Source organism: Electrona antarctica, assembly GCF_951216825.1.
Source record: "Electrona antarctica genome assembly, chromosome: 16".
In the NCBI taxonomy this organism is placed as follows: Eukaryota; Metazoa; Chordata; class Actinopteri; order Myctophiformes; family Myctophidae; genus Electrona; species Electrona antarctica.
Window position 1 is genome coordinate 33,398,723 of NC_136797.1, and position 27,735 is coordinate 33,426,457.

Genomic DNA, 27,735 nt, shown 5'->3' on the forward strand with positions numbered 1-27,735 from the left:
GCGTGTGTGTGTGGGTGTGTGTGTGTGTGTGTGCGCGCGCGCGCGCGTGCGCTAAATTACCGGATACACACAGTAGGCGGGCACTCGGTTGGGTTTCTCCTCCGAAACAGTCCGGAGTGGAGTTGTGTTTCTGGAGAGGGTGAGTTCAGTTGTTCTGGTTCCGTAGCTAGCTGCTTGTGTTTGGGTCGAGCTCATGGTCCATCCAGTTGCAGTCAAGAGGTCAAGGTTAGAACTTAGAAGGCATGCTTTACAATTTTCAAATCATTAACACTTTTTTTTTGTTAGTACTAGTGATGTGGCTACAGTCTACAGAGACACTGGGACAGTGTTAAATAAGCAGATACGGTTTTTTTGTTAGGTTTTGAAAGAATTTGACATTTGCATTTCAGCGGAGCTCTGAATCTGTCTCGAGAGCTTCGGTTTGGAGAAAACCCCAAAGAGGGGGTGAAGCAAAAATGAAAACACGTCGTTGTAGTTGTTGTTACAGTCATTCACTTCCTGTGCTGTGACGTGCGTGTTACTCATAGACTGTACGTAACGTGTTACTAGTACCCTATGGTTACTACTTGCAGGGTAAATACCGTACTTGTGTTGGGTGGTGGTGTGTTATTATAGTGAATGATCACATACTTCATGTCTTGGGAAGCTTTTAAAGTAGCTTAGGTTGGACTTGAGTATTGTTAGTCACTAGTCTGTCTTTAGAAACGTTAAACATGGATATACGGGAATATACTTACTGTCAATGTTAACTTAAAGAGGAGGCTAATGCAATTTACTTTATGGAGAAAGCAAGGGCAGACATAGCTCCTTTCGGAACCCTACTAAAGTTTCTGACATTTTGATGACTTTACGTCGTAGGGGTCCAAAGGAGCTCAACCCGGGGGGTCCGGAGACGGGCTAGGGCAGACAGACAGGTTCATGTTTTCTGTTTCTACGGATGTGCTCAAGCTACAGACAATACCAAAAGTTAAGTATCCAGGGCTATGGTTGCAAATTGTTGGTTATATATCCTTTCATTGACCAGTTAGTTTTATTAATAAACATTTAATTTGGTACAAAAAAAAGGTTATTTTGTGATTGGATTACTTTTGTAGTTATCTTCTTTTGCTTTAGTTATATTCAGTTATACTAACTCTTTAGTTGTGATCCAGTCTAGTTCCCTACATGGACCTGCAGTTCTGTTCTGGACTTTTGTTTTTTATTTTAAATTTTATTTAGGCCTATTGCTGTTTTCGTCTTGTACCACAATGCTTGTCATTCTTCTGGATTCCTGCCATGTCCATTAATATACTGTAATATGCTTGAACCTCCTGTTTTGGCCACATTGTAGGCAGCACAGGAAAGTAAATTCATGTTGCCCTCAGCATAGGTTTCTACTGGATACCATTACCATACCCTGCTGCAACCATTTATTTGTTTGCTCTGGTTTTCTAATGGTAACCCTATTAGGGTTACTATGTATGGCCGTTTTTCTTGCACTGCACTCAATTTATATAGTCACATGTTCAGTGAGACCTTGCTCACAGTAACTCTTTGTTTCAGTATTTCTTGACTTGCATAACTAGTGTATGTCATAAGACTTACCATGTGGTGTTATGTTTTACATCAGTCCCACTTTATCTTGTGTCATAATTAAGTTGTTATCTTCAAAATAGATTATCTAAAAAGTTAAGTAAATACATTTCTTGTAATTTTCACAAAGCAAATAAACACATCTGGTATAGCTATGTGGTGTTAACAGTCAGCCACTCTCTAGACTAGAGACTTCTGTTAGTTGACAGATTGTCCACACATTTTTCAAAGGTTAATTCTCAGTACTACTATACGTCAAACTGTACGTTTTATATGCACGATATATTGGAGGAGAGAATGTCCGCACACTGTTGAGTAGCTCCCACTGGAATTTTTATTTAAATGATGACACCTGACGAAGACCCACAAGGGGTCGAAACGTTGTCATCATTAAATAAAAATTCCAGTGGGAGCTACTCAACAGTGTGCAGACATTCTCTCCTTCTCCTGTGTGTATCTTTTTGTTCAGCACCTGAAAGTTTTTTTTTTTTTTAGAGATATGCATACTTTCCTTTGGATGCACGATATATTGGTCATCATATTGGTATTGAAAATTCAGGTCATTATGACCGATGGAAATGTAATATTGAAACTTTGCATCCCTAGTATGCAAAGGATTACTATAGAAGATATACTTGGTAAGGCTCAGAGTCACAATCAGACATTCTGCAAACATGGCCTGCCCTCTGCCCAAACTACTTTGTGCTTGCCTCAGCATTGTTTGGAGCTAACGTTGGGAATCAGGCCATTGAGCTGTCGTTGAGCATCTGTTGCCAACGATCACCTGTAGTTTCAGTGTTGTGTCCCACAATGTTGATGGTTGTCCGCTATTAGCGGTTCGATCAACCAACTGAGTATATTGAATCGGCGGCAGAGATCGTTGGGATGGGAGAGCCCTCTGTTTGGCTGTTCAGCCAAAGCAAGTCAGAGCATTAGAAGTACAAAAATAGGCCACACAGACACAATATTGACATGACAGTTGCGATTTTTTTAAATTTGGGGCAGAGGTTCAGCTCTGGTATCCAGGGAGTGTATGTGCAGAGTTTGGCTGCGATCAAGCCACCGGTGCCAGAAATTAGCTGTCCACAGACGGACACACGGACGGACGGACGGAGTGCAAAACATACTCTCCCCATGCCTTCGGCTGATGGAGACAATAAAACTTCAAGCTTTCTTGTGTTCATCCACTATTGTATGCACATGTTTTTTTTTTATCTTGGACATGCAAATATGTCAATAAAGAAGTCAATCAATCAATCAATCAATCAATCAATCAATCAATCAATCAGCAGTAGTTGCAGTACAAAGTCTTAGTAAGACAACTTGGTGTGTCAGGACCTTACACTTAACCTACCTGCAGTGGGCTGCAGTCATATGCAAACAGGAAGTATTGTCTATCAACATGGACTTCGGTCTTGGATTGGAACTGTGGCAGTTTGAAGCACTTGCCATCTGTTTTGTAGAAAGGATATCTAAACACCTGTGTAACTCACTTCCAATGTATGCAGAAGGCATATGTAGAATCGGCTTCAGGTCTTAATGGGAATCATCGATTCCAGGCTAGTATATTCTCTCTAATGCCACTCACTGCCAACCAAATTTTCCAATTGCACACAAGAGATCGGTGAACCAATTGGATCCACAGGTTGTTTTTGCCGGCATCCGACTCTCTAGACCAGAAATCACACAGGCTGGGGCAGGCTAACTAAATACAGAAATTGCGATAACATGATTAAATGATCGAATGTGAAACGGAGGTTCAAATTCAAGCATAATGTCCGTTATATTCAAAACACTGGTTTTGAGCCTTGTAGCTATCAAGATTCAAAATACGACACAATGCTTTAACATTTGATGTGTAATATGTGTTCACAGGACACAGCATCAGAGATTGATGGAGAGGAATGGCCCGTATCTCCTTAGATTGCACCGACTCCCTGCCAGGGATACCTCTCAGTGTGCTGTCGGTGCCTATGGAGAATAAATACAAATGTCAGCAGTGTCTCCAGGTCCTGAGAAAGCCTGTCCAGGCACGCTGTGGCCATCGCTTCTGTGTTCACTGCTTCAAACAGTTGACCAGGTACCCTGAAGTTTCTTACACCATCTCATGCACAGAAAACCTTGGCCCCTTTTCCTAATGCTAAACTTGTGTAGGTAGTAGTAAATCTACTGGGCATGTTCATACCCACCCAAAGCTTAGCATCCTCCTGCATCCTACTAGTGGCTTGTTTATGGTGATTGTTGTTGACCTGCTTAACTCCACGAGCATACACTATGCTCTTCCTTTTGCTGATGTCTGAGGGATGTAGTCATCACTTTTGGGCAGACACCTTGTATGTCCAAAGCCGTTGCTCTTCAGGAAATGGTGTGTTCGAATGGATCCAATGTAGTGTAGAGACAATAGTCATACTTTTCCTTGGTTTAATATTTCTAAAACCCACAGACAGGCTTAACCACTTTCACACTAAAAAATAGCAGAACTACAACCTCACAATGTGTCACACCGACATCTGAGCTTGGTCTGGAGATTGCCCGTTTTTGCTTCTTTTGAATGAGACCGTAGGGAATTAATTTACAAAAAAACACATTTTGAAATATAAAGTTGAAATATTGGAGATACAAGGTCTCTATTCAGTCTTGGAGCATATTGCCACAGTCCGTTACTAAAACAGTTACACCCATGCTGATTCATTCTAAAGACATTTCCCATCTTAACTTAATCATTTGTGTAATCACTGATGTATGGCAGTGGTGTAGACTCAGTAACCAAGTACATTTTAAAATGTTGAGGTATTTGTACTTTACTTGAGTATTTCCAATTTGCAATACTTTTACTTACTCCACTACATCTCAGATCCAAATATTGTACCTTTACTCCACTACATTATTTCAACTTTTGTTACTTTGTAGATTTTGATTATTATTACAAAATATACAATTAACCACATCAGCCCTATATATAGTTCAGCCATTTGAAAGTACCTGATCTACCATCCATAAAACGTCCCTGCCTGCCCTTTTGTTTTCAACAACAAAACCCCTGGCCTCCATCTCGAATATGTTTTTGGTTAAACAATCTCTGAGAATCTGGTATCAAATAAGGAAAGCATATAAACTACCTGAAATATCTGCTTATACGCCTATACATTATAATCATGCTTTCCCCCCTTCATTGGATAAGAATAGCTTCACACTCAGAATAATGGCAACACTTTATCTGACCTCTATATCGATAATACTTTTGCCTCTTTTACACAACTTCGGGAGTTTTACACCCTCACACTTCTTCCGATACCTCCAGGGTAGAGACTATACGCGCAGAAATGTACCACATTTTGAATCTACTCTACCTCCCTCACATGATTTCCACGCAATTATGAATCAACACCCCGATCCTAAGAGTCTTGTTTCACAAATGGTAGACTTTTTCACATCATATGAATCTCCCTCTACACAGCACTTGAAAGAGGCCTGGGAGAAATATCTTGTTATAACAAATTTATTGATGATGATAGCTGGGAATCATATCTTAACACCATACACAGTTGCTCCATAAACTCCAGACATCAATTGATCCAATTTAAGGTAATCCACAGGCTGCATTATTCCTGCACTAAGCTACACTAATTTTATCCCTCTGTTTCTCCACTATTCTCAAAATGTAACACGACAGAGGGCTCTCTAGGTCCTAGGACATCTTTTTTGGTCGTGCCCCAAACTAACAAAATTAGTTTTTCTCAGACGTCTATGACCCCAGACCCCTACTGTGCTATTCTGGGTGGATTTCAAGACCTGTCACTTCTAACTCATTACCAACATAAAGCTATACAATATGGCATGGTTATCGCAAAAAGGAATATTCTGACCCATTGGAAAGGAGTGGAAGTACCCTCTTTTAATGTATGGCTAGCAGAATTGACCAACCTGCTGAAAATGGAAAAGATAAGATATGACGTTTCTCTTAAAACGATAGTATTCGACAGAATGTGGCAACCGCTTTTTTCTCACCTATCATTAACAGGCTGAAGTATGTATGCACATGAGTATTTTATAACTGTGATCTATTGTATTATTTTTATTTGTGTATGTTTTGTTTTGTATTATTATTTGTCATGTTTTCCTTTGAATGGGGGGGTTGGAGAGGGTTTGTGTGTATATGTGTATGTGATGTGAATGTTTGTACAGTATGTCTTGTCTTTAAACCTGAAAATGTATAAATAAAATTGTAAAAAAAAATAGCTGATCTACAAGCTCACAATTTTCAAAGTAATTGTGTTCATGAATTTTGTCTCCAGGCCAAAAATGTGTCCCTACAGAAATAGAAATGGGTGTTTCTGTCGTCCTTTTAAATTGAACGCAGTGTATTAGTGTATGAAAATAGCAGATATACAAGCTCAGCGTCACATCACACACGTGTTGTGAGCTTGCTTGTAGATCTACAATTTTCTCAATTCTGTGTTATAGTCGATTACATTGATTAGTTCAATTAAACTGTTGCACCCTTTGTTAGCTCTGGCCCAAAGCCATGTGAAGCATGTCGCCAGGAGGAGATATATGAGGAGCCTATCTCTATTCTAAACAGCAATGAGGTAAGTTCTGAACTTAGTGTTCTGAGTCATATTCAACCACACACACACACACACACACACACACACACACACACACACTGTCTCTCATGCTACACACACACACACACACACACACACAAATACACACGATTGTGAAGGGCTCTATTGTAATTGTAGGAAAATTCAGGGGAAACCCACTTCGTCTGACAAGCCAGTAGCATTACCTCACCACAACAATACGACCCGTGTGCTTGTTCGGTGATATAAATGTGTTGTCATGATGTACTCTTTGTTCTCCGTCTCCCGTAGGCTTTCTCAGACAACGCTGCAGGCCGAGAAATAGCCAGTCTGCCTGCCAGGTGTCTGAGCGAGGGCTGTGATTGGACAGGCTCAATCAAAGACTATGAGGTACACAGTCTGTTTTGCTTCATACCAGTCCAGTTAATGCGTTCCAAACAACATTACATAAAGTATATTTTAAATCATATTCTTTTATGTGGCGTTCAAGTTTAAAGTGGTATGATTCAAAATCAAATTTCCCTCCATGAAAGTATTTGGGAAATTAGTTGGAATGTGTTGACTGTTCTCAAACAATGAACTAGTACTGCTGAGCCAGAGACAGATACAAAAAGGAAGTGAAACTTGATATGTAGCCTGGAAAGTCCCCAGTATACCCAACCTTCACCATCACCACAGTTAATTTATCAACTCAGTGAACCACAGCGGAAAAGTACAGAGACAGAACTACATCAAAGGAGATTACTAGATTAACTAGATGGCTGATGAAATGTTAGTGTTATAAAATTTGACTAAACGACTATAGTAATAATAATAAGGAAACTCCTAAACTTAGTTCTTGTTGACTTAGCTGCATGGTTCATAGGGGGAATTTCTTCTGACTGTTTGGCAGTTTGAATGAAAACAGGAACAGCCGGTTTGAGGAAGGAATGTCTGAACAAAAATATACATTACAGAAGTGGGCTTTGTACATTTAAGGAAAATTCTATCTGAAAATCTGTTAAATATTCAGGTTCGTTGAACAACTGGGCTTTTGTTCATCAGCATTTCAGAATGGAAACAAAAAGAAGACATTTAATTCTCCATGTGAATTAACACTGACTGACTCAAAGGTGTGTTGAATAGGTCAAGTTAAAAACAGTATGCTATTGCCGAAAAGGATTTGCATTCTTGCAAATATGGTGCTGGCTAAGACAAGTGACCATGTGGTTAAACCTTGCTCAATTTTGTCACATAGTGCTGGTGTTGAGGAGAGGAAGTTTGGCGTGCATGTGCATGCACGCGCGCGCGTGTGAGAACCCATTTTTGTTGATGGATTACCAGTCCCTCTTACCAGATTGGTTTAGAGATATTTTACACAGTAACACATCTAACTGTTACGTCTCTCTCTCTCTCACACACACACACACACACACACACACACACACACACACACACACACACACACACACACACACACACACACACACACACACACACACACACACACACACATTCTAACACACATGCCAAACTTCAGATTCAGAGCTCCGAACTGTCTTGAGAGATATCTATAAACTACCACTGTGTGCTCTGGCCTACTCCCTCTGGCCTACTAGCTCTTTAGTGGTATACTACAATTTTACGTTTTCTACAAACCATTCAATGATTCTGAAATGGTTCTGAAATGATTTTATTCTGTGATGTAAAAGTGGTCTGGCATGTTTAGCCCATTGACTATGACTCATGGTACAGTATACTTGACATTACTGCACACCATTTTCCAATGCATGATATACTGTATTATAATCTTTATTTTTGAGGAAGCCATTGGTTTGTTGAACTCTAAATATTACTGTGCCATTATTGTTTTGTGAAAGCTATGCTATTGTTGGGTTGTTAATGTACTGCAGGATTGATTTGAAAAGTCGAGTCCCTGGATAAACTGACTCAAGAAAATGCAATCAAACACAAAATCTAAAAATAAACCCATTAGTGGAAAAATTGTCTGTTTATGTAAAATACATGGCCAAAGCTATGAATAGACAAATACATGTATTGATATGATCTTGACATTCTTTGTTTGCATTGTTTTGCTCAATCTGTCTCATATATTTGTAGGCCCAACATGAAGGTCGCTGCGAGTATGAACAGGTGCAGTGTGAGGCATGCAAAAGCTTCATCCTTCGTTCTGAGAAGGAAAAACATAACGAAAGAGAATGTGAAGCAAGAACATTGAACTGCAAGTATTGCAAAGTGTCCTTCAACTTCAAAGAAATCAAGGTAAGAGATATGGCTTATCAAGAGTAATATAACCAATGTTTATTTTATTGTTTGGTTTTGACTCTATTGTTTTATTTCCTTATTGTTATCTTGCAAAAAGCACTTTGAAAATTAAGTGTATTATTCGTTATTATAATTCCACATGATGGCTGTTTCAGGCCCATGATGAGGTCTGTCAGAAGTTTCCCATGCAATGCAAAGACTGTGGGAAGAAGAAGATCCCAAGGGAAAAGGTTTTGTTTTGTGCTCATAATAAGTGACATTTCTCTTAAAGATTCAATACAAAATCAAAAAGTAATGTAGATTGCTGTGAATCTTATCTTTTTTGGCTATTTGATATTGAGTAGGTCAGTGGTTCCCAAACTTTTCAAGTCGAGACCCAAACTAGTGAAAATAGCACATAGCAAGCTTGTAGATCGGCTATTTTCACTACTTATATATTTTTTAACTTCTAATTTCGTAGATGTGTGTGTTTTAAAATGTTGGCTATACAATAATTTATTTTCTTTTAAAGAATGTAGGAAAAGAAAATGGGATTTTTACTCATGTCGTGACTCATAAATATTCAAAACGTATAGCCAGCCTTTCATGAATAATTATAAGCTGTGTTCTATTACTAGAACACAGTTCATATCATAATTCCTTTCTGCCAGAGAATCCTGCTGTATACTTTCACTTTTGAAGTGATGCAATGCCCTTGGGATGCCCCTTCATTAATCGGTGCCCCAACCTTTTATTTTTCCTTTCCATCTGCAGTTTGGCGATCACCTCAGGTCTTGTGCCAAGTCAAAGAGTGCATGTCCTTTCAGTGAAGTTGGCTGTAAGGCTGTGGTAAGTATGTTTTGTGGTAGTAATATAGGTTGATCTGATTCTTAGATTTCTCTGAAAATGTGTGTGGGAGGGGGGAGGGGGGAGTTGAAGAGAATACAATCTCATCATATAAGTAATTTAAGTTGATGAATATGTCAAAGTATTTTTTGAGTCAGTTTTCCTTGTGGGTGTTTTTGTATGAGCCAGCCTACTTTCCACACAAGTCTTAGAAATCCCCCCATCTATTTTCAGTAATGACACAGTATGAAGCTGACTATTTAAGCACGCTTATGTCCCATGGCTAAATTGTATTGTATAGGGTTTAACTTTAGTCCTATTGTGACAAGACAGGCATTTGACAACATTGAAAACACCCATGGGTGTGGCCAACAGGTTATCTTTATGGTGTAGGTTATGTTTAAAAAATAAATGATTACCCCTCCCATGAGAAAAGGACACTCCCTAGTGTTAAAACAGGGTAAATGGTCAAAATGAACAAAGTCATGTAGACAAGGAAGCTTCTGTGGTCTTTAGATTTCTGACTGATGGTTAAATTAAGTCATTTTGCATTCATTCTTTCACATGTCTTCCATGGCCTCAGATTGAGAACGGTAAACACGGAGACCATGAGCAGAGCAGCACCATGGAGCACTTGCGGCTGCTGCTGCCCATGGTCTTGTCTGTGGCTGGAATGCGTGCAGAGGCCTCAGGCTCTGGGGAATGGCAGGAGGACTCTGGGCTGGGCCTCTACAGGGCTCCTGAGGAAGGAGTCTCAGTGGGGTCCTCAGCCTCCGTACAGTCACTGGACTTGGAAAAGAAGGTGTGTTTCTCGTTGAAATTGAAGGCCTTTGATGAACATTATAGTAGTATATTGTCACTGTCGGGTGGAAACCTTGTTTGTCCAAAAAACTTCTCTTTTCAGGTAATAGATAAAATAAACTGTTCCAACGGATTTAGTTATTATTTAGTCACAAGCTCTTGTATTAATTTTCATTGCTTACATATTTATAAACCCCAGACAGACTTAACCACTTTCCAATTGGCGTCTCCGTCCCGTTGGGCAGGCAAATATTTGTTTTTGCTAATTTTTCACGACACTTATGTACACAATTCCATTTATGTAAGAAAAACAAAAATGTTCAAAGTTTCTGCCCGGCAGCGACAATATGATATGTTTTTTACTTTTTGTTTGATGCTGCAAGGAGCTGGCTACCTCAGCGTTGATAGTTACTTTATATTGGACAGTGATAACACAGATCTCAGTACATAGGAACAGCCCTAAATGGATTGTGCTATGCTGTGTCATGACAGGTGAGCGCGTTGGAGAACATAGTTTGTGTATTGAACCGGGAGGTTGAGCGGAGTTCAGTAACATTGGAGGCCTTTGCACATCAACACCGCTTAGACCAGGAGAAGATTGAGAATCTTGGCAATAAGGTGCGGCAGCTGGAGAGGACATTGACCATGAGGGACCTGCAGCTGGCTGAGACCAATGATCTACTGCGAGAACTCCAGTCCTGTACTTATGATGGGGTCTTTGTTTGGAAAATCACAGACTTCTCTCGCCGTAGACAGGATGCTGTGGCTGGAAGATCACCTGCCATGTTCTCACCAGGTAACATGAACACAAGTCTGTCATATAACCAGTGGTTCGTTTTTTAAAGGACTGCATTTCTCATTCCAACTACAAGTTTGTGTTTTTGAATGGTAAACTGTGATGGGAATGCTTGATTTGCATGTGCTTCCCCACTCCTAATGGCTTGCTCTTCATAATTTGGCATGTAGCTTATAGCAGTCTGTGCAGGTGCTAGCACTACTAATGCATTTTCAACGAGAATTATAATACACTACAACCCAAACCAAATAAATGTAAAAGTCATATTATGTACATTACTCAGTGTTGCATAATGTTGTTTTTTATCTTATTCTCATTTCCAGCCTTCTATTCCAGTAAATATGGCTACAAAATGTGTCTGAGACTCTATTTGAATGGAGACGGAACAGGTCGAGGAACACACCTGTCACTCTTTTTCGTGGTGATGAGGGGCACGTGTGATGCTCTTCTGAAGTGGCCATTCAGTCAGAAGGTAGGCATTATGAATCATCAGATTCATTAGTCTTGCTTCCCTTTGACTCCATTCAATGAACCACCAAAACTGATTAGTGATCAGCTGCATGAAGTATCTTAGATAAAATAATTATATAAAAAAATTGGAGTGGATCTCAAACATCATGTGGCCAGCCTGTTGCGTTAGTCATCTATGATAAAACTATATTTCAAAACATATAAAATATGTGAATACGAAATTGTGGAGTTACTTCAAGTCCTAAGCAGAAAAAGTAAGTAGGTGTTGTGCAATATTGTCCTTGTTCATATCAAAGCTCTCACTCTGTGTTGTCCTTGTTCATGTCAAAGCTCTCACACTGTCGTTTGTCTCCAGGTAACTCTGATGCTCCTTGATCAGAACAACAGGGAGCACATCATAGATGCCTTTCGCCCTGATGTGAGCTCCACCTCCTTCCAGCAGCCAATCAGTGAGATGAACATTGCCAGCGGCTGTCCATTGTTCTGTCCACTGCCTAAATTGGCTGGCAAGAGCTCCTATCTCAGAGATGATACAATTTTCATTAAGGCCATCGTAGACCTTACAGGCTTATAGTGTGTATACTTGTGGAAGGAATTACACAATAAGTACTATATTATATATGTTATATGTATTATTTATATTATATATATTATGTTTATATTATATATTAGTAATAATATAGTAACGACTATTATCAAACAACAAGAACTTGAATGTTCCGGGTTTGATCCCAGCTCCACTAGACATATTGAAGGCGCTAAATTCAGACTATTCTATAAAGTATAATATCTATATCTATATATTCTATTAATGTATATCTGCATAATGATACTTTAATGTATACACAGTTACACACTATATGGCATATCATTAAATGTCACAATTAGACAATTTATTCCTAAATAATTGAGTCAGTATGCCTTACAGAGTGACTTTGCAATTCTTTGGTTTAACATTTTGGGACATAACTATGAAATATATAACACATACTCTGTCATTCTATGAACATGTGTGCAAAATCCCCTTTAGCACCAAAAGGGGGCATTGACTTAAGTACAACATTTTTAAAATGTCTTAAAAAAGAAAAGAAAATCCTGTAAAAAACAATAGGGTTGAAAGTGGTTACACATAATTGGGTTGAGACTTGGCCATTCTAAAATAAAACATTATGCAAAATACGATAAGGGTATCGCAACAGGCCCACCTTTGCAGGTACTCGCTCCTGCTGTGGGCCAGTGGCATCGCTCTCTCCGTCTCTCCTTCCCTCAAGGCACCGACGGGACTCTGCATGGCAGGGGCGTCCTCCCTGAGCCAAGGCTAGGCTTGACCGCATACCTCAACTAGACAGGAGTTGGGTGGCTTCAGCAGGTTATCAAATGGGCACCCCCCTTCACTGGTGTTTCGTTGATTTAAGCCCATGACACCTCGGAGGGGCTCAACGGCAGATCCAGCGTCCTGGCTCTACCCCCGCTGAACACCACCCAACTCTATGTCTTTAGTCCTTCAGCAGGTCGGCTCTGCCACCGCACCTCTCTTTGTATCCAGATCCACCGTGATGCTTCCTCTGCCCGCTTAGTGATGTTCGTTTCCTAGCCAGTCCTTCGATCCCCAGCAGTTCGAGGGCTCTCCATAGCGACCGTCCAGCAAAGCCCCTGCAGCTCACCTCCACCGGCAGATTCCATGCCTTCCATCCGTTTTGCTGGCTCTCGAGGATGAGAGCTTGGTATTTCTTGAGCTTGCGCTCGTACGCTTCCTCCAGCCTCTCTTCCCAGGGTACCGTCAGCTCGATAAGCACCACCTGTTTGGTACCTAGACCTAGACCAGAGGACAATATCTGGTCTCAGGCTAGTGTGGGCTATCTCCTCTGGGAACTTGAGCTGCTTCTTAAGGTCGGCCCGCATCTCCCAGTCGCTTGCTGTGGCCAGGACCCCTTTGCTCCTCCCTCCTGCTGCTGCGCTTTCTCCTGCCCTGACAAAATGGATAAAGCGGGGCCCATCAGAAAGCTTTCTTGCCCTTGTCCTTGATCTGATCGTGTCGCCACCGGAACTTGCCATCTGCTAAGCTTGAGCGACATGAAGAGAGGACATGCTCGAGGTTAGCTGTCCTTCCGCAGAGTGTGCAGCTAGGGCTCTCTACCTGTCCCCATGTGTGGAGGTTTGATGGAGTAGGCAGGACATCATATACAGAACACAACAGGAACTTGATCCGGTGGCCTTCCATGCTCCAGATGTCCTGCCAGGTTAGAGCCCTCTCTCTCACACTCTCCCATCTTGTCCAGCTGCCTTGTTTGTTCATGGCTACAGCCTTGACATGCCGGTTTTCCTCCTCAGCCTTTCGGACCTCTCTCTGCACCATGCCTCGCCGCTCCTTTGGGTCAGCTTTGTTCCAGCTTGTTCTGGTGGAGCAACCCAGACCCAGCCTTCCCTGGGCTACTGACCCAACGATGTCACCATGATGCAGTCGATCTTCGGCCTCCTTCAGTGCTCTGCTGGCTGACCACTTTCGGCCTGTCCTGACAACAATGCCTGCCTCACGTACTCTCTCATCTTTGCTGTCTCGTAGCATCATGGCCTGGCGTGTTTTTGTCGCCTTGTACTCCTCCACCACGGATGTTATTGGCAGCTGTAGCTTGCTGCCTGTGCTGTACAGGCCAATGAAGTCTGTCCTGGACAGGCTAAAAACAAACAACTGCTGTGTAGGAAAGAAGTCACTGGAGCATCACAGACACTTCAAGCCCTTTTTAGTTCACAGGGTGCAGGTCATTCTCACTATGACCTGACGAAGATGTGACCGATACATCGAAACGTCATTTTTGCCTGCCCTGCACCCTGTGAATTAAAAACTGTTCTGTGATGTTCTTGTGTCTTCCTTCCTATTCATCAGTTATGCCTCTGAGACGCACTAGACTATAGCCTACCTCAGGCTTGAGGCGCGGTGGAACTCCCTTTTGCTAAACAACTGGTGTGCATAAGTCGTTTTACATGAAACAGTTAGTGGACAGATGGTCTACCAGTTTCGTCTAGACTAGAATACAATGTATAGAAATGTACGCTGCACTTGTGGTGATTGTTATGCCTTCAAGTTGCTAGATTTAACCGAATAGCAAAAATAGCAGATCTACAAGCTTGTGATCTGCGAAAAAAAATTGTGTGACACTGTAGTGTGAAGAAGTAGGACATTAATTTACGGGGAAAAACGTGAAAAGTTAAAATATGGAGATTAGAGGTTTCTGCCCGACAACAGTGATGCGTTATAAGTCACACAAGGCTATATTTTATTTATTTTCAGGTACTAGTTGAGGATTAGTTATGTGCTAAAATGTAAGTGTGGGGGGGGGGGGTGGGGGGGGGGGGGGGGGGGGTGTATACATAATATCAAAACTTTTTTTAAACCAAATATATGTCTAATATACTAAGTAAATAATATATTATTACCTATTATACATAAGACATTTATTCACACACTATTGCTATAAAACAATTATCAATGGCGATTCAAGTGGTTATATGTAGATGGAATGTATATTTGTCATTAATCGCTTATCTACCTACAGTATGTGACATGTTATCATAATGACATATTCTTGCCTGTTCTGTGAAAACGTATTTTCCCTTTTCCGATTCCCACTAATAATGCATAATTTCGACATTAAATGTTTCTGTTCTGAAAGAGCAAGAATGACAGTAAGAGTGACTTACTTTATTTAATGAGCAAAAGTATTTAACACATTTACCCTGCATGAAAAAGTAATAGCCACCTTACATTAAGTAAGTAAGTTTTTTACCAACTTTGGCTGAAACCACATGCTTCCTGTAGTTCATATTCAGTCTTTCACATACAACATTAATAAAATCAGAATTTCACATACAAAATTAATAAAATCAGAAAAGGGCAAATACAGCATACCTCTGTAACTGATCTAATCTGTTAATTTACAAAGCTTTTATAACTAAATAAATTGAATATAAATGCTTGTTGGTGCCAACATTATTGTGCTAACATTTCTGCATAAGCACTCACTCAGGGTGGAAAATTATTGGTAAATGGTCTGTGTTTATTAACGGCATGTAGCCTATGTTTAGGGCCATGTCTCTCTTGTATAATTTAACCTGAATTATTTTAAAGTGGAGGACAGAGTGGCTGGCAGGAGAATGAGGAGATTGGCTGTCATGGACAATGGCACATTTCAGCCAGCAGAGGTCACTATGTCACACACTTATTAGCTCAATGCTACTGTGAACATTTACTATGGGAAATTCCTCCATCCATAATCAGGCGTCACGGTCTGGGACCCTGGGTCCTTATTAATATTAATAACCCTTTATGTAGTAAGTAGTAACAAGCATCTAGGAATCGGAATCACGTTGACGTGTATGGCATGTGAAAATCTATGTTTTGATCATGACTCCAGTCTCCAGAAATTGCTGGAAGACAAATTATCGTCGCTGTGGCAAAGTTGCATTTCCCCTGTGTTCACAAAAGCGTCTGGTCTCTGCAGATACCACTCTCTTGAGAGATTTAGAACCATCGACTATCACTATAGTAGATGCATAGATAAAAACTGTCAACGGCATAATTTGCAATACGTAAATGCAAACGTTTGGTTTGGGGCGAAGAAAGTAAAACTGATTGCTAATGCCTTGAGCGACAACTCTGGCATCTGTTGTTGTTCAAGAGTCTGATTCACCGGTTTGGGGATAGACTGTCCTGTTGCGACTGACTGTTAGTTGTTCTGCTACCGTTAGCCCTCTGATATTCTGTTCAACTCGTCGGACGAGCAGGTATGTAGCCATGTGTGTCTGATTCATCACACAGTTTATTTCATTGATTAAAGCTATATAAAACAAAACCTGTCGATAGAAAGAACTGAAGGCAGAAATAATCTGCAAATGTCAGTTTTTTAAGATGAATGTCGGGTAGCTATAGCTAACTAGCAAGTTAGCCAGCTTTGCTAGCGATCAAATCCGCGTCTGCTTGGCAAATTTTAACATTTGGTTTGGTGAATTCAAGGAGTATACTACTCAACAACACAATCGAAGTAAAATGTTATTAAATCTATGAAGTAAAATTGTCGTCTTGTGTTATGATGATATAATTTTATGTCCGTATAAATGGTGAAACCTAACTTGTAGTTAGTTGCTAAACTTATGAAGGGTCTTAATATTTTCGTAGTTGACTATAAAATGTTGAGCATTTGACAAAATGGCTTTTAAAATCCACTGCATTGCAAAGGTTTTGCCTTAGGCAACTGACACTAGGCAATCTGACACTTCTGTCTGTTTACATCCAATTTGTTTGACCAGATGTTTTGTTTGCGACCACTCTCCCAGACTTGTTTAGTTCTTAAAACTTTGTACTTTTGTAATAATGAATAGCAGTTGGTAGCCTTGGTGTCTTTGCTGTACTTAGTTGTTTTTCTTTAGTTTGTATGCTGTAGTGTAGAGTGTAGACTAGATGTCAGTTATTACAAAAATACACTACCCACATAAGTTTGACATCAATGCGTCTGTCTAGAATACTTGAATGAATTTAATGCTTGTTCTTTCTTTGTGACATAATTTGATTTGCCTTTGATTAGTTCCATATGCTTGGCATGTACAGTGTATATATTTTATATATGATCTGTTGAGCCAAGTTGCTCAGACTGCAGGACCATATCACCATAACGGCCCTTACATTGCAATGAACTGAAAGGTGGTATGGTGATCCCTGTAACTCAAGTTAGAAGCTCCCAGTTGCCATGCTGAAATTAGAATCATTACGAATGGGAGGGTTGGGTTATTTGTGGTTGCAGGGGGCCGTAAACATTACACACTGACATAATCCATTAATATCAGCATTATGCATTACTTGTATGTGCTATCATATAATGTATATTTTGTTGAAATATGTTTACTTGGATTGACATGCCTTAATCCATTGAGACCTGGAACGCATCCATGTCACGTTAGTGTTTAACCACATTAACCATTAACCCATTTTGGGAGGGAACCCCTTTTGGTGTTTTAAACATTATGTTATAATTTAGCTATTGAAAAATAGCAGATCTACAAGCTCATAGCGCGCCACCGAGTGGCGCGCTATGAACTTGTAGGTCTGCTATTTTTGAAAAATCGTTAAAATGTGCCTCAAATCTTTCCGAAAATTGTCATGATTTAGAAAACTTTTTTTTTAAAATTTCGACGTCAGGCCTGAATGGGTTAAGGCCCAAACCGCTAGCCTGGCTAATAAACCAGACCGAATCAGCCGTTTGCAAAACAAAATTGCCTGCCGACAGTGTTGTGTGATATTAGTCTGGCTTATTAGCCAGGCTACCAAACCGCACCAATGCAACTCTTATTAGCCAGGCTACCAAACCGCACCAATGCAACTCTTATTAGCCAGGCTACCAAACCGCACCAATGCAACTCTTATTAGCCAGGCTACCAAACCGCACCAATGCAACTCTTTGCAACAAATCAGTTTTAAGGACATGATGTCACACCAATTCACAACTCCTTGCAACTGCCTTTGGGGATAACCGTTTGGTTTCAAGGAGTTGCATGGCGAATCATTGGTGCGGTTTGGGCCTAACTTTGACACTTATTGTGAGGAATGAAATGAATATGGCTTTAATTGCTTTCCTTTATGACGCATCTGTCATATAATGGTGAAAGTTCCATTCAGTTATCTAATTTGTGTTTCCCAGGATGCCAGAATGGATTGTGATCCAGCCCTGCCGGACAGCCTGGTTTTGGAGATCTTTCTACACTTGCCCCATGATGCTGTGCTGAATGCTGGTCTGACCTGCAGACAGTGGTTGGCAGTTTCCAGAGATGAGTTCCTGTGGAGAGAGCTGTTCTACAGCTATTACCGCATCCCTCGCTCTGTACCTAGACACCCAGGTAAAGGAGGACATTGTCTTTCATTTCAGGAATTCATGGTCATTTAAAAGAAATAATTGGTAACACTTGAATAATGTATTGTAAAAACACTAGCTAGAGTATATAGTATGTCTACAGAAGCCATGTTAAAAACTGGTTTACACTCCTAAATTCCTCCTGTCTGAATATATTTTCCGCAGCGGCTGTGTCCTGGTTCAGGGAGTTCAAACGTCTGTTTGACTGTATCCCATGTGAGGAGGTTCAGACCCTGACAGAGCACCATGACCAAGTTCTCCACCTGGCCTTCTCCCACAGGGGTCACCGTTTCTCATCCTGCTCCAAAGACTGCACTGTTAAGGTATCTATTGATATTATCCTTTTGTGATTTTCTTTAATGCCATTTGATCTGTCTGTTATATCTATCTCTACCACAACAATTACTGTCCTCTTCATTATCCTTCTTTCAACCCCTCTTGTCTCCTCTGTTTGGCCTAGCTATGGGACACAGAGCGGCCAGATGGCACCATCTCACTGGTACACAGCTGCAGCATGCGTCAGTTCAACTGGGGCTACACCCAGTTCTCCCAATTCAATGCTGATGACAGCCTTCTCTTGGTGTCTGGGGTCTACCTGGGCACACACCACTCCTCATCTGGAGAAATTGCCGTCATCAGTATGGGTAGGAACAGCACATAACACTGCCAGTTTAGCCCCACACTACACCACATCGCCTCGCATGGCCCAGCACCCAAAATACCTGCCATTTCCATTAGACAAAAGTACCCCCCCCTCCCCTCCCCTCCCCCATGTAGGCTAGCTGTCCTGCTACTGAGCACAAAAAAAACACGTCCCGCCATTTCTGAAAACATTTCTGAAAACATTATGAAGTACATCTCAGTGACCTCACAAAGATGTACTTCATAATGTTACTGATCTTTTTTCAGACCTCCAGTTCTAGGCAACGCAGCATGGGCGGATGTTTTTTTTAAAAATATTTCCACACAACAACTCTAAGGTATATTAATGACATAGTAAAATGTTGAAAATAAGTGGTATTCCCCTTTAATAAAAGTCACAAAACCTGAGTACCCAAACTAGACAAAAACAATCGTTGTCTACTCTCCAAAACCTTGAGAGAGTTTCACCCCCTACTGCACTGTGTGTGCTATATTATTTATGTGCGTGTTTAAGTTGGAGCTTGGAGGTGGATCAATTTGGTTCTGTATATCTGTACACTGTCAGAGCAAACACACAAACACGGTGGAGTCTTTCACCCATTCTACACCAGCAGTCACACACGGGATAAATTGGCACCCTTTTCAGACCCTTTTGGCCCCACTAATAGCCCACTTTGGCCTAGGTCCTTGTATGGAAACAGCAGCACAAGTAGGTGGTGTGGGGCATTGCCAATAGAAATGGACCTTCTGACACACTTAAATGTACTGTACTATATGCACACATTCACTGATACATCATACTCACATAATTTATTTTCTTATTTCTCTCTTTCCTTTATAATGTGGTCAGGTGTGAGGTATCCAAATTTTGAGTGAGAAATGGTATATTTTCATAAAAGGCAATTCAGAGCACTAGATTATGTTCCAGGTATTCCTCATTGCCAACGTGTATTTAAACATATATGTGTATATATAGTATACTGTATGTGTCATAAAACACATTGTAATAAATAATGAACATATAACAGCTATATTAAGCATTAAGCACAACTCTTTCATCCATGCTATTGACCATTCACCCAGAACATTGCACTCATGCTAGTATCCATCCCAAAAATTATCTCAGTACAGCACTTACACGTTTTTACAACAACAAAAAAACGAATACGTTAGTTTATTTTGTGTTTTATTTCTACCTTACAGACAACTACACACTTTTGTCGCGTGTAAGGAACAAGCCCTATGATGTGTTTGGCTGTTGGCTGAATGAGACCCACCTGATCTCTGGGAAGCTGCATTGGATAGGAAACATGACTTCCTGTTCTGTGCTGTGGCTCAATAAAGCTTTCCAGGTCAGAAACATTTTTCAACTTGTATTGATCCTGTATTTAAGGTTTGTTTGTTTTGTTTTCTGTTGTCCTTTTTCTTTGGGGTGAAAATTCAATGTAATTATTCTTGTACATTATACTTGTGGGGTGTATTAAGAGAAGCTGTTAATGCCACCACCACTTAAACCCAATAAAAAAAGTAAAGAAAAAAAGAAACATTTGTGAAAGTATGTTGAGTATGTTCTAGCAGCAGCAAGTAATGCTAAATAATTTATATTCACAAATTACTTTTCTTTTCACAACGTAAGTCTTTCATGTGACCTGAATCAACACGATCCCACCAACCCTCATTATAGAAGATGGGACAGTTATGTTTCCCCAAATTTGAATGTAAATTCACCCTTTTTATGCACAATTTGATCATATGGACTGTCATTTCATGCAAGTCAATTTTGAGCGTGATTTAAGAAATGTTTATCTGATCAGAAGAAATATAGATGGGTGTTGAACATCAATTTGTCCACCATGTTGGTAAATGTTATTAGAATAGTCAGAAGTGCACAACTGCAACATCAATTTACCTTACCGAGTACTAGATGGCTAGGCACAAAAATATACAACATACTTAATAGATTCCTTCACCATTTCCTTGCCTGCTTGTTTGATCTGATAGGAATTGCTATTGGCATACATTTCACTTTATTTTGTGTTTTCCCTTTTATTCCCCAACTTCGTTGTTCCCCATGTCACTGTCACTATAAGGTGTAGTGGTGCCACCAGCTTGGCTGGGCACTTCAACTAATATGTAACTCCACCAGTGTAGTAGAACAGGTAGCTCTAGTCTCCACCAGTGTGGTAGAAAAGGTAGCTCTCCACCAGTGTTGTAGCATCGTGGGTACACTGCCTGGAATAGCCTACAAATGGAGCTACAGCTGACAGACTTGGTTTCTTAGGAGAATGTAATTTAATTTAAGAGCAGGGAAATAAATGCTATTGGACACTAACAGTTTAACTTGTTTTTAACCACACAGTGCTATTGATCTTAATGTATATTTGATGTTGAGTAACTGAGTGGTTGTGCAACAGGCCATTGCTATAAAAGAGCATATTAATATGTGTATATATATATATTAGAATAAATTGTAATATTTATATAAATGTGAATAAACTCAAAGTTAGATAAAATCTCTCATCTTTCTTTCTATCAGGATATTGAATCGGAGAATGTCAATGTGGTAAAGCGCCTCTTTAAGATCCAGAATGTCAATGCCAGCACCATTCGAACAGTGATGGTGGCACACTGTCGTCGCCATGACAACCCAGACTTGCTGCTGGACTATGAGGCTCAATCGCAGGCCCGGGCTGGTGCCCAAAGCCACAAGGGGCACCAACACCAACCCTTGCTCTTTGATTTGGGCAGCACAGAATATGAGGAAGAAGAGGATGAAGATGAGGATGATGATGATGACAACCATAAAGCGCCCAAGCTACTGGGTGCCCACCTTCCACAGGCCACTATTTCAGGGCTGGATCATGTAAAACAGGTGATGTAAAATGTTACTGTTCAGTCGTTGATTAAAGTCGAGCTTCAAGGTGCGTTCACACTCGAATTTAAGCTTTATTTTAGTGAATTTGTGAAATCAAAGTGGTTCGCAATAACTAAAAACTTTATTACACATCGAAATGAAACACACTATATTGCAGATAAAATGCATTCGTTGATCTCTTGGCCACTTGCAAGTTGCAACTGTATCTTCCTGACACTGTTCTGTTTTTAGAGTTGTCAGAATGTAGGGACCACGGAGCGGGTGATTGAGGCCACGGTGGCCCGGATGATGGGAAGAGCCCACACAAAGGCCCCTGATCCCACTCATATGGGCCCTTCATCCCCTGGGGACGACGAGGACAAGACCTACCTGCTCTTCACCACTGGCAGCCTTACCTACTCCCCTCACCAGATAGGTATGGGAGGCTTCACACAAGTAAATTATGATTACCATAAATGTAACGCAGTTGGTTCACATGGATTCAAGTTCTCAGTCACCACGACTGATTTCAGTCATTTGGATTCCATAGAAGCCAGCATGTCTTCGGTAAAAGCATGCTGCGCACCGAAAATAGCAGAAGCTCACAACAAGTCGCAGTGTGACCTGTTGTGAGCTTGTAGATCGGCTATTTTCCGCCATTAGTTAGTTTAAGATAGAGTATTTGAACTAGCAATAGAATACAAGTTTAGAAGCATCTTCCAGAAACATCTCAGAAATGTCATGATTTCTTCAGATGGTCAGCCTAATACATCATTACATTTTCAGTCTTGAGAATTTATTTTTGCTTTATTTCATGGGTTCATGATGCAAATGTCATCCTCAGTTGCTGCTGTGGCTTGTTATTTTTCTATAGTATATCATTTGACATTCACTGACTGTTGAGTGGAAATAAGAAAAAGCTCCTTCCCTTCTGTGTTGCCTAGAACTGGACAATTGATTGTTGCGGTCATGCTTGTGATTAGTGTACTATTTGGCCTGCCCTCTAGGCTGCCTCATTCACTAATCAAATCAAAGTTTGTTTATATAGCACATTTACATTGACCGAAGACAAACCAAAGTGCTGAACAAGAGCATGTAAAGAACAATAAGTGACATAAAAAAACCCAAAGTGAAAGCAGAAGTATATACATACATGGTATATGTGTAATCAGACAACATTAAAAGCCAGGGAGAAAAAGTGGGTCTTTAGAAGAGATTTAAAGACACCCAGGGACTGGGCAGAGCGAATGGGAAGAGGCAGGGCATTCCACTAGAAGGGGGAATCTCGCTTCCAGCTGAAACAGTGCAACTTGTAGTAGTTCATATAGGCAGATGGTTATATATATATATAACGTTTGTAGATAATAGAAATCAATTAGCTGACAATTCTTATTCTCTAAGTCTTAACTTTATATTCAAGTTACACAGTTTCAGCTGGAAGTGAGATTCCCCGGTGTGTACATGTTCTTTTAGAAACATTAGCATCATATGCAGTGTACATGCTATTTATGTGTATTTATAGTTATACATTTAGGAGCTATTTAGATGTATACTGTATGCCATCAAAAATATTCCAATTGTTAGTACTGGCCTGGCCACATTATCACCATTACCATTGATAAACTAACAAACAATGTGCCTTTGATTACGGTTTATAAGAATTGCTTCTAGAGAGTTTTTCCTATTTTTTGTCGTCTCTAGGTATTAAGCGGATCATGCCTGAACAGATGACCACTTGTGGACCTGTGCTAGGCGAGGAGCGGAGCTCAGATGAGTTCTTTGATTCACTGGACCATGTGATTGACATCCATGGCCATATCATTGGTATGGGCCTTTCTCCAGATCACAGGTAAGAAGATGAAGTGGTTGGTTAATGGTATTTACAAAGCAGTGTTCGAAGCAAATTGAGCAAATTAATATGCAAGCAGCCTATCTCTCCTACAAAATGAAATCAGGCACATAGTCAATCAATTTCTATATTATGGAGTATTTCAACTGTTCCCCAGGGGAGGAGAAATTTCTTTTCTGCATTTGCAGAACACATGGGCGATCTTCGGATTCCCAGATGGCCTCTCTACAGGGCTACAAAACGGCAGCATCAGCTTGAGTGGCTAGAGAGTCTCTAGCCACTCAAGCTGATGCTGCCGTTTTGTAGCCCTGTCATATGATTTCTATACCTCTGTCATATAATGTCCTCTTTCATTACTTGAGTTTGAAACGCTGAGGAAGGCCGACATACCGAAACGCGTCCGTTTCTCTAGGTGCTGTGTGTGTTCATTAAAAAATAAAAATAAATCATAAGAAAGTAACTATACTCAAGAGAGTGTGGATATTCCTACAATTTTTCATTGTACGTTCAAGAATCTGAACCCAGCTACAGAGACTATTCCTCAAGACTCCCCCTGAGTAGAGCGCGCCTTCTCCTAACGGTTGTTGTTCTCTTTCATTACCTATTATGGCCAGGTATCTTTATGTGAACAGCCGAGCGTGGCCAGCAGGGTGTGTGATTTCTGACCCCATGTCCCCACCTCCCATCGCTGAGGAGATTGACCTGCATGTCATTGACCTGAAGAGCCTCAGGGAGGAGCGGAGGAGCTTGCGTGCCCATCGAGCCTTCACTCCCAATGATGAATGCTTCTTCATCTTCTTGGATGTCAGCAGAGACTTTGTTGCCAGGTTAGTCACTAGCTACAGTATCATGATGATCACCACATTGTATGATTCCATACATTTGATATTCATATGTATGCATTATGCAGGGCCCATGGAACGTTTTCTTTTCATAGTGGCAGATAAATCTTTTTTTTCTGGCAGAATATGGTATTAGTACTAGTAAATTAATATTGAAGAGCAAGCGAACGTGCATTGGTGTAAAACTGGACGTTATACCAAAATGTTTCTGTTGAATATGTACTTCTTTCTGTCTCTAGTGGTGCAGAGGACAAGCATGGATACATATGGGACCGCCACTACAATATCTGCCTGGCACGTTTGGCCCATGATGATGTGGTCAATTCTGTGGCCTTCAGCCCTGCGGACCAGGAGCTATTACTCTCTGCTAGTGATGACTCTACCATAAAGGTGTGGCGCTCACCACGCATGGTTCGCCTGGCACAGACCCCTGCACATCCACAGAGGCCTCGCAACCTCCTCTCTTCCTGGTTGTTCCGCAGCAAGAACGCCACCTGTACCAACAGCGTCAATGGAAAACCATGAGTCAGGTTCGAAAGCAGATAAGGAAGGAGGGAGGGAAAGAGGAGAGCAATGTGTTATCTTTTCCTCAATGACGTGAATATACATACACTCCAGGTATACCCAGTGTGGGATACAGCACATGGTTTGACCTTGAACTCTGCATCGCAATGACAACGGTACTTAGTGTCTTCAGCCTCCGTGTCATTGGATGCGATGTGATTCGAGGGTTGGACACAATGGGGTCTGTTGCAGCAGCAATTGTACAGAGCTCGCTGTACTCTTGCTGTTAGCAGAGGTGACATCATGTTCTCACCTCAAGTCAAAATGGCAAAAGAGAAACAACCCAATAATGTATGTGTCGAACATTCTAAGAACCTTTTTGTCTGTATTCTGGTAAAGTTGGGCCTACACAAGTCCCTGACAAGAAACGTTGTCCCCAAGTTGAAGGGTAGGCAGGTCTCCCTAGAAATTATTTGGGAGCCTTTTCATTATGGGTAATGTATTACCCAATACCCATAATGTAAAAGCTGTTGGACAGTCTCCCTAGAAGACATTACCCATAATGTAGATGTATGGGGAGATGGCACTTTATGCCAGTGGTGGTCACATCCTGCCCTATAAAGACAAAGAACAGTGCAAAATATAAATCATGAAAATGTCCCCCACAATGCTGGAAGGTTGAGTGGAAGGTTGTATTTAGGCTGTGTATTTTATTCTTTTTTTCTTTTTTTTTCTTTAACCATAATCACAAAGATCAAAAAACAAAAGCAATATTTTTGACTACAGTCACTGTACTGTGCCTCAGTTTTCTTGACATTCCATTGTTTTGGTTCCCAGGAGGTAGTAGGTCTCTACCTTTTGTGTGATTGACCAATTATTTGTATTTTAACAGAACTGTAAATTAAGGAATTTGTTAAATTGTTGCCATATTAATATTTAAAACAAACATTGTGAAAAATGCAGATAAAATAATGATCTGCCTATTAGTTAAATTTGCTGTTTTGTTAACTGAGCCAATGCTTTAACTTACATTTTAGATGGATACATAGCTGAATTGTATATAAGTTATGTTAGTTAAATATATAAATTTGGTAATAATGTACACATCGTCCCTTTATTTGTTGTCATTGCTCTTTGGGCATGTTGTTGCAAAGCTTGGCATCCACAGCAATAAATGGACAGTTCTCTGAAACAGGTGTCTGCTAGGATTGTTTGGCTCAAGAACATCTTTTCAATCTCGGGTGTAAAATTGGATTAGTGACTAATGTTTTACTCATCACAGACAATGCAGTAGTGGCCCTATATGCAAAATGTCTCTTTCTGAAAAGCAGGAAAGCGTCAATTTAGATTTTAGCATTGACTATTAAAAAATAGCAGATATACAAGGTCACAGCGCGCCACGCTGCGAGCTTGTACAATGTACATCCGCTATATTTCTTTGGAAGATCTTAAATAATATTGAATTTTTTAACGATCTTGTTAAACAAATACAAATCATTTTGCGCGTGCTTGGCATGAAAAGATTTGAAAACTACTGATTTTGAAGGAATTTGTAGGATCGGTAAGAATCTGTATCGGCAGATATGACCCTGCAAATCGAAGATCGGATATTTGTCATAATTTCATAATCGTGCACCCCTACCGATTAGATGGTCTACAAATTAATACAGTACAGATTAACAAGAGACAAGCTGATTGCGTAGGCAGGAGGCACGGCAGGTGAGGAAGGAAAGTAATGTAAACATTGAATCCCAAATGACTCTGAGAGAGTGAGATGGAGACGGCATGTCGAAGTTGCTCGTACCTGGGGGATGGCACACGTCGAGCTCATGCAGGTCTTTCACAGCTCTCTCGCTTCATTCAGGCCAGTCCTCCACATCATGTTGGAGTTGGAGATTATGCAGCTCGTATACAAGGAACCTCGGGTAGTTGGCTGGGTGTGATATTGTTTTTGGTTTCATTATGGCAGTTAGGGGACTTATGAATAATTAAATGAGTGATGTATCCACTGTCCATGTGTGGAGTTATCCAATCACAGAACACTGATGCTTTTCCACTGTGTACTGGACTCTATTATTCATGGCCTCCGCTCAATCATCTCTCAGGGTGTTACACGTTTATTTGTAATTTTGTACTGTCCAGTAATTGTATGGTGACTTGAGCCAGTAAAGTTAACGGGACTTTTCCAAAGCAGTTCATAAGCCATGATTTAACTTGGCTTGCAGTGTGTTGAAGGTTGAGGGGTCTGAAAAAAATCATCTTGACTCATACAGGAGGAATATCCCATGGCAACGGTTCATCATACATGTTTAATATTCCATAACATTTACATGTTTGCTACCCTTTTTTATTGTCATGAAAAACTAAACTGACAAACAATAAAAATCTGACTTGAATGAATAGATTATGCATGCATGTAGCATACCAAGAAAGTTATACAATAATATTTAATCAATCCAATCATATTGTCACAGGGATAAACTCAATTTTGCCAGTCGTGCCCAATCACTGCTTCTAAGTGGTGCTGCACTCCACTTCTTAAGGTGCATGTAGGTCCACCTGGTGGACAGATGACAGTATGCACCATCCTGGCATGGTCTGTCCACCAAGTTTCATCCAGTCTATTGTCTGAACTACAGTCAAAATAGGACCATAATAACATCAATACTGCAAGTTCATATTAATTAATCTGTAACTGAACAATCAGAGTCAAATATGTATACAAATGGCAAAAGGCGTTACTTATATTTGAAAGCCTGCAGATCCCACATATTAAATTGTTATGTAATTAGAAAAATGCAATCCCTAAATTAAAGTAACCATTTCCCA

The 27,735-nt window shown here is 40.5% G+C and overlaps 2 protein-coding genes across 5 annotated transcripts; both read left to right on the forward strand.

The window, feature by feature from the left end:
* Nucleotides 1–65: 65 nt before the first annotated feature.
* Nucleotides 66–14,626, forward strand: traf2b (Tnf receptor-associated factor 2b). Of its 4 annotated transcripts, none has more exons than XM_079524876.1 (12): nucleotides 66–225; nucleotides 859–966; nucleotides 3,448–3,652; nucleotides 6,083–6,161; nucleotides 6,450–6,548; nucleotides 8,259–8,420; nucleotides 8,579–8,653; nucleotides 9,177–9,251; nucleotides 9,832–10,050; nucleotides 10,542–10,845; nucleotides 11,169–11,317; nucleotides 11,672–14,626. In XM_079524876.1, the coding sequence occupies exons 3-12, from the start codon at nucleotides 3,477–3,479 to the stop codon at nucleotides 11,888–11,890; spliced, it is 1,557 nt and encodes a 518-aa protein (XP_079381002.1). In that variant the 5' UTR covers nucleotides 66–225; nucleotides 859–966; nucleotides 3,448–3,476; the 3' UTR covers nucleotides 11,891–14,626. The 4 variants fall into 4 exon arrangements, with proteins under 4 accessions (XP_079381002.1, XP_079381001.1, XP_079381000.1 ...); XM_079524877.1 differs by having other exon boundaries at nucleotides 109–139; XM_079524875.1 differs by lacking the exon at nucleotides 859–966.
* Nucleotides 14,627–15,827: 1,201 nt separating this feature from the next.
* Nucleotides 15,828–26,114, forward strand: fbxw5 (F-box and WD repeat domain containing 5). Its single transcript, XM_079524180.1, has 10 exons — nucleotides 15,828–16,098; nucleotides 18,006–18,201; nucleotides 18,381–18,538; nucleotides 18,676–18,859; nucleotides 20,061–20,209; nucleotides 21,394–21,729; nucleotides 21,964–22,147; nucleotides 23,413–23,560; nucleotides 24,175–24,387; nucleotides 24,642–26,114. The coding sequence occupies exons 2-10, from the start codon at nucleotides 18,015–18,017 to the stop codon at nucleotides 24,925–24,927; spliced, it is 1,845 nt and encodes a 614-aa protein (XP_079380306.1). The 5' UTR covers nucleotides 15,828–16,098; nucleotides 18,006–18,014; the 3' UTR covers nucleotides 24,928–26,114.
* The last annotated feature ends 1,621 nt before the right edge of the window (nucleotides 26,115–27,735 follow it).

What these genes read in the sequence shown, in the direction of transcription:
- traf2b (XM_079524876.1), top strand. Translation starts at nt 3,477, where the DNA reads ATGGCCCGTATCTCCTTAGATTGCACCGACTCCCTGCCAGGGATACCT. An exon ending in CTATTCTAAACAGCAATGAG is followed by an intron (nt 6,162 to 6,449) that starts GTAAGTTCTGAA and finishes CGTCTCCCGTAG; the next exon opens with GCTTTCTCAGACAACGCTGC. An exon ending in TCAACTTCAAAGAAATCAAG is followed by an intron (nt 8,421 to 8,578) that starts GTAAGAGATATG and finishes TGGCTGTTTCAG; the next exon opens with GCCCATGATGAGGTCTGTCA.
- fbxw5 (XM_079524180.1), top strand. Translation starts at nt 18,015, where the DNA reads ATGGATTGTGATCCAGCCCTGCCGGACAGCCTGGTTTTGGAGATCTTT. An exon ending in CCAAAGACTGCACTGTTAAG is followed by an intron (nt 18,539 to 18,675) that starts GTATCTATTGAT and finishes TGTTTGGCCTAG; the next exon opens with CTATGGGACACAGAGCGGCC. An exon ending in GGCTGGATCATGTAAAACAG is followed by an intron (nt 21,730 to 21,963) that starts GTGATGTAAAAT and finishes TTCTGTTTTTAG; the next exon opens with AGTTGTCAGAATGTAGGGAC.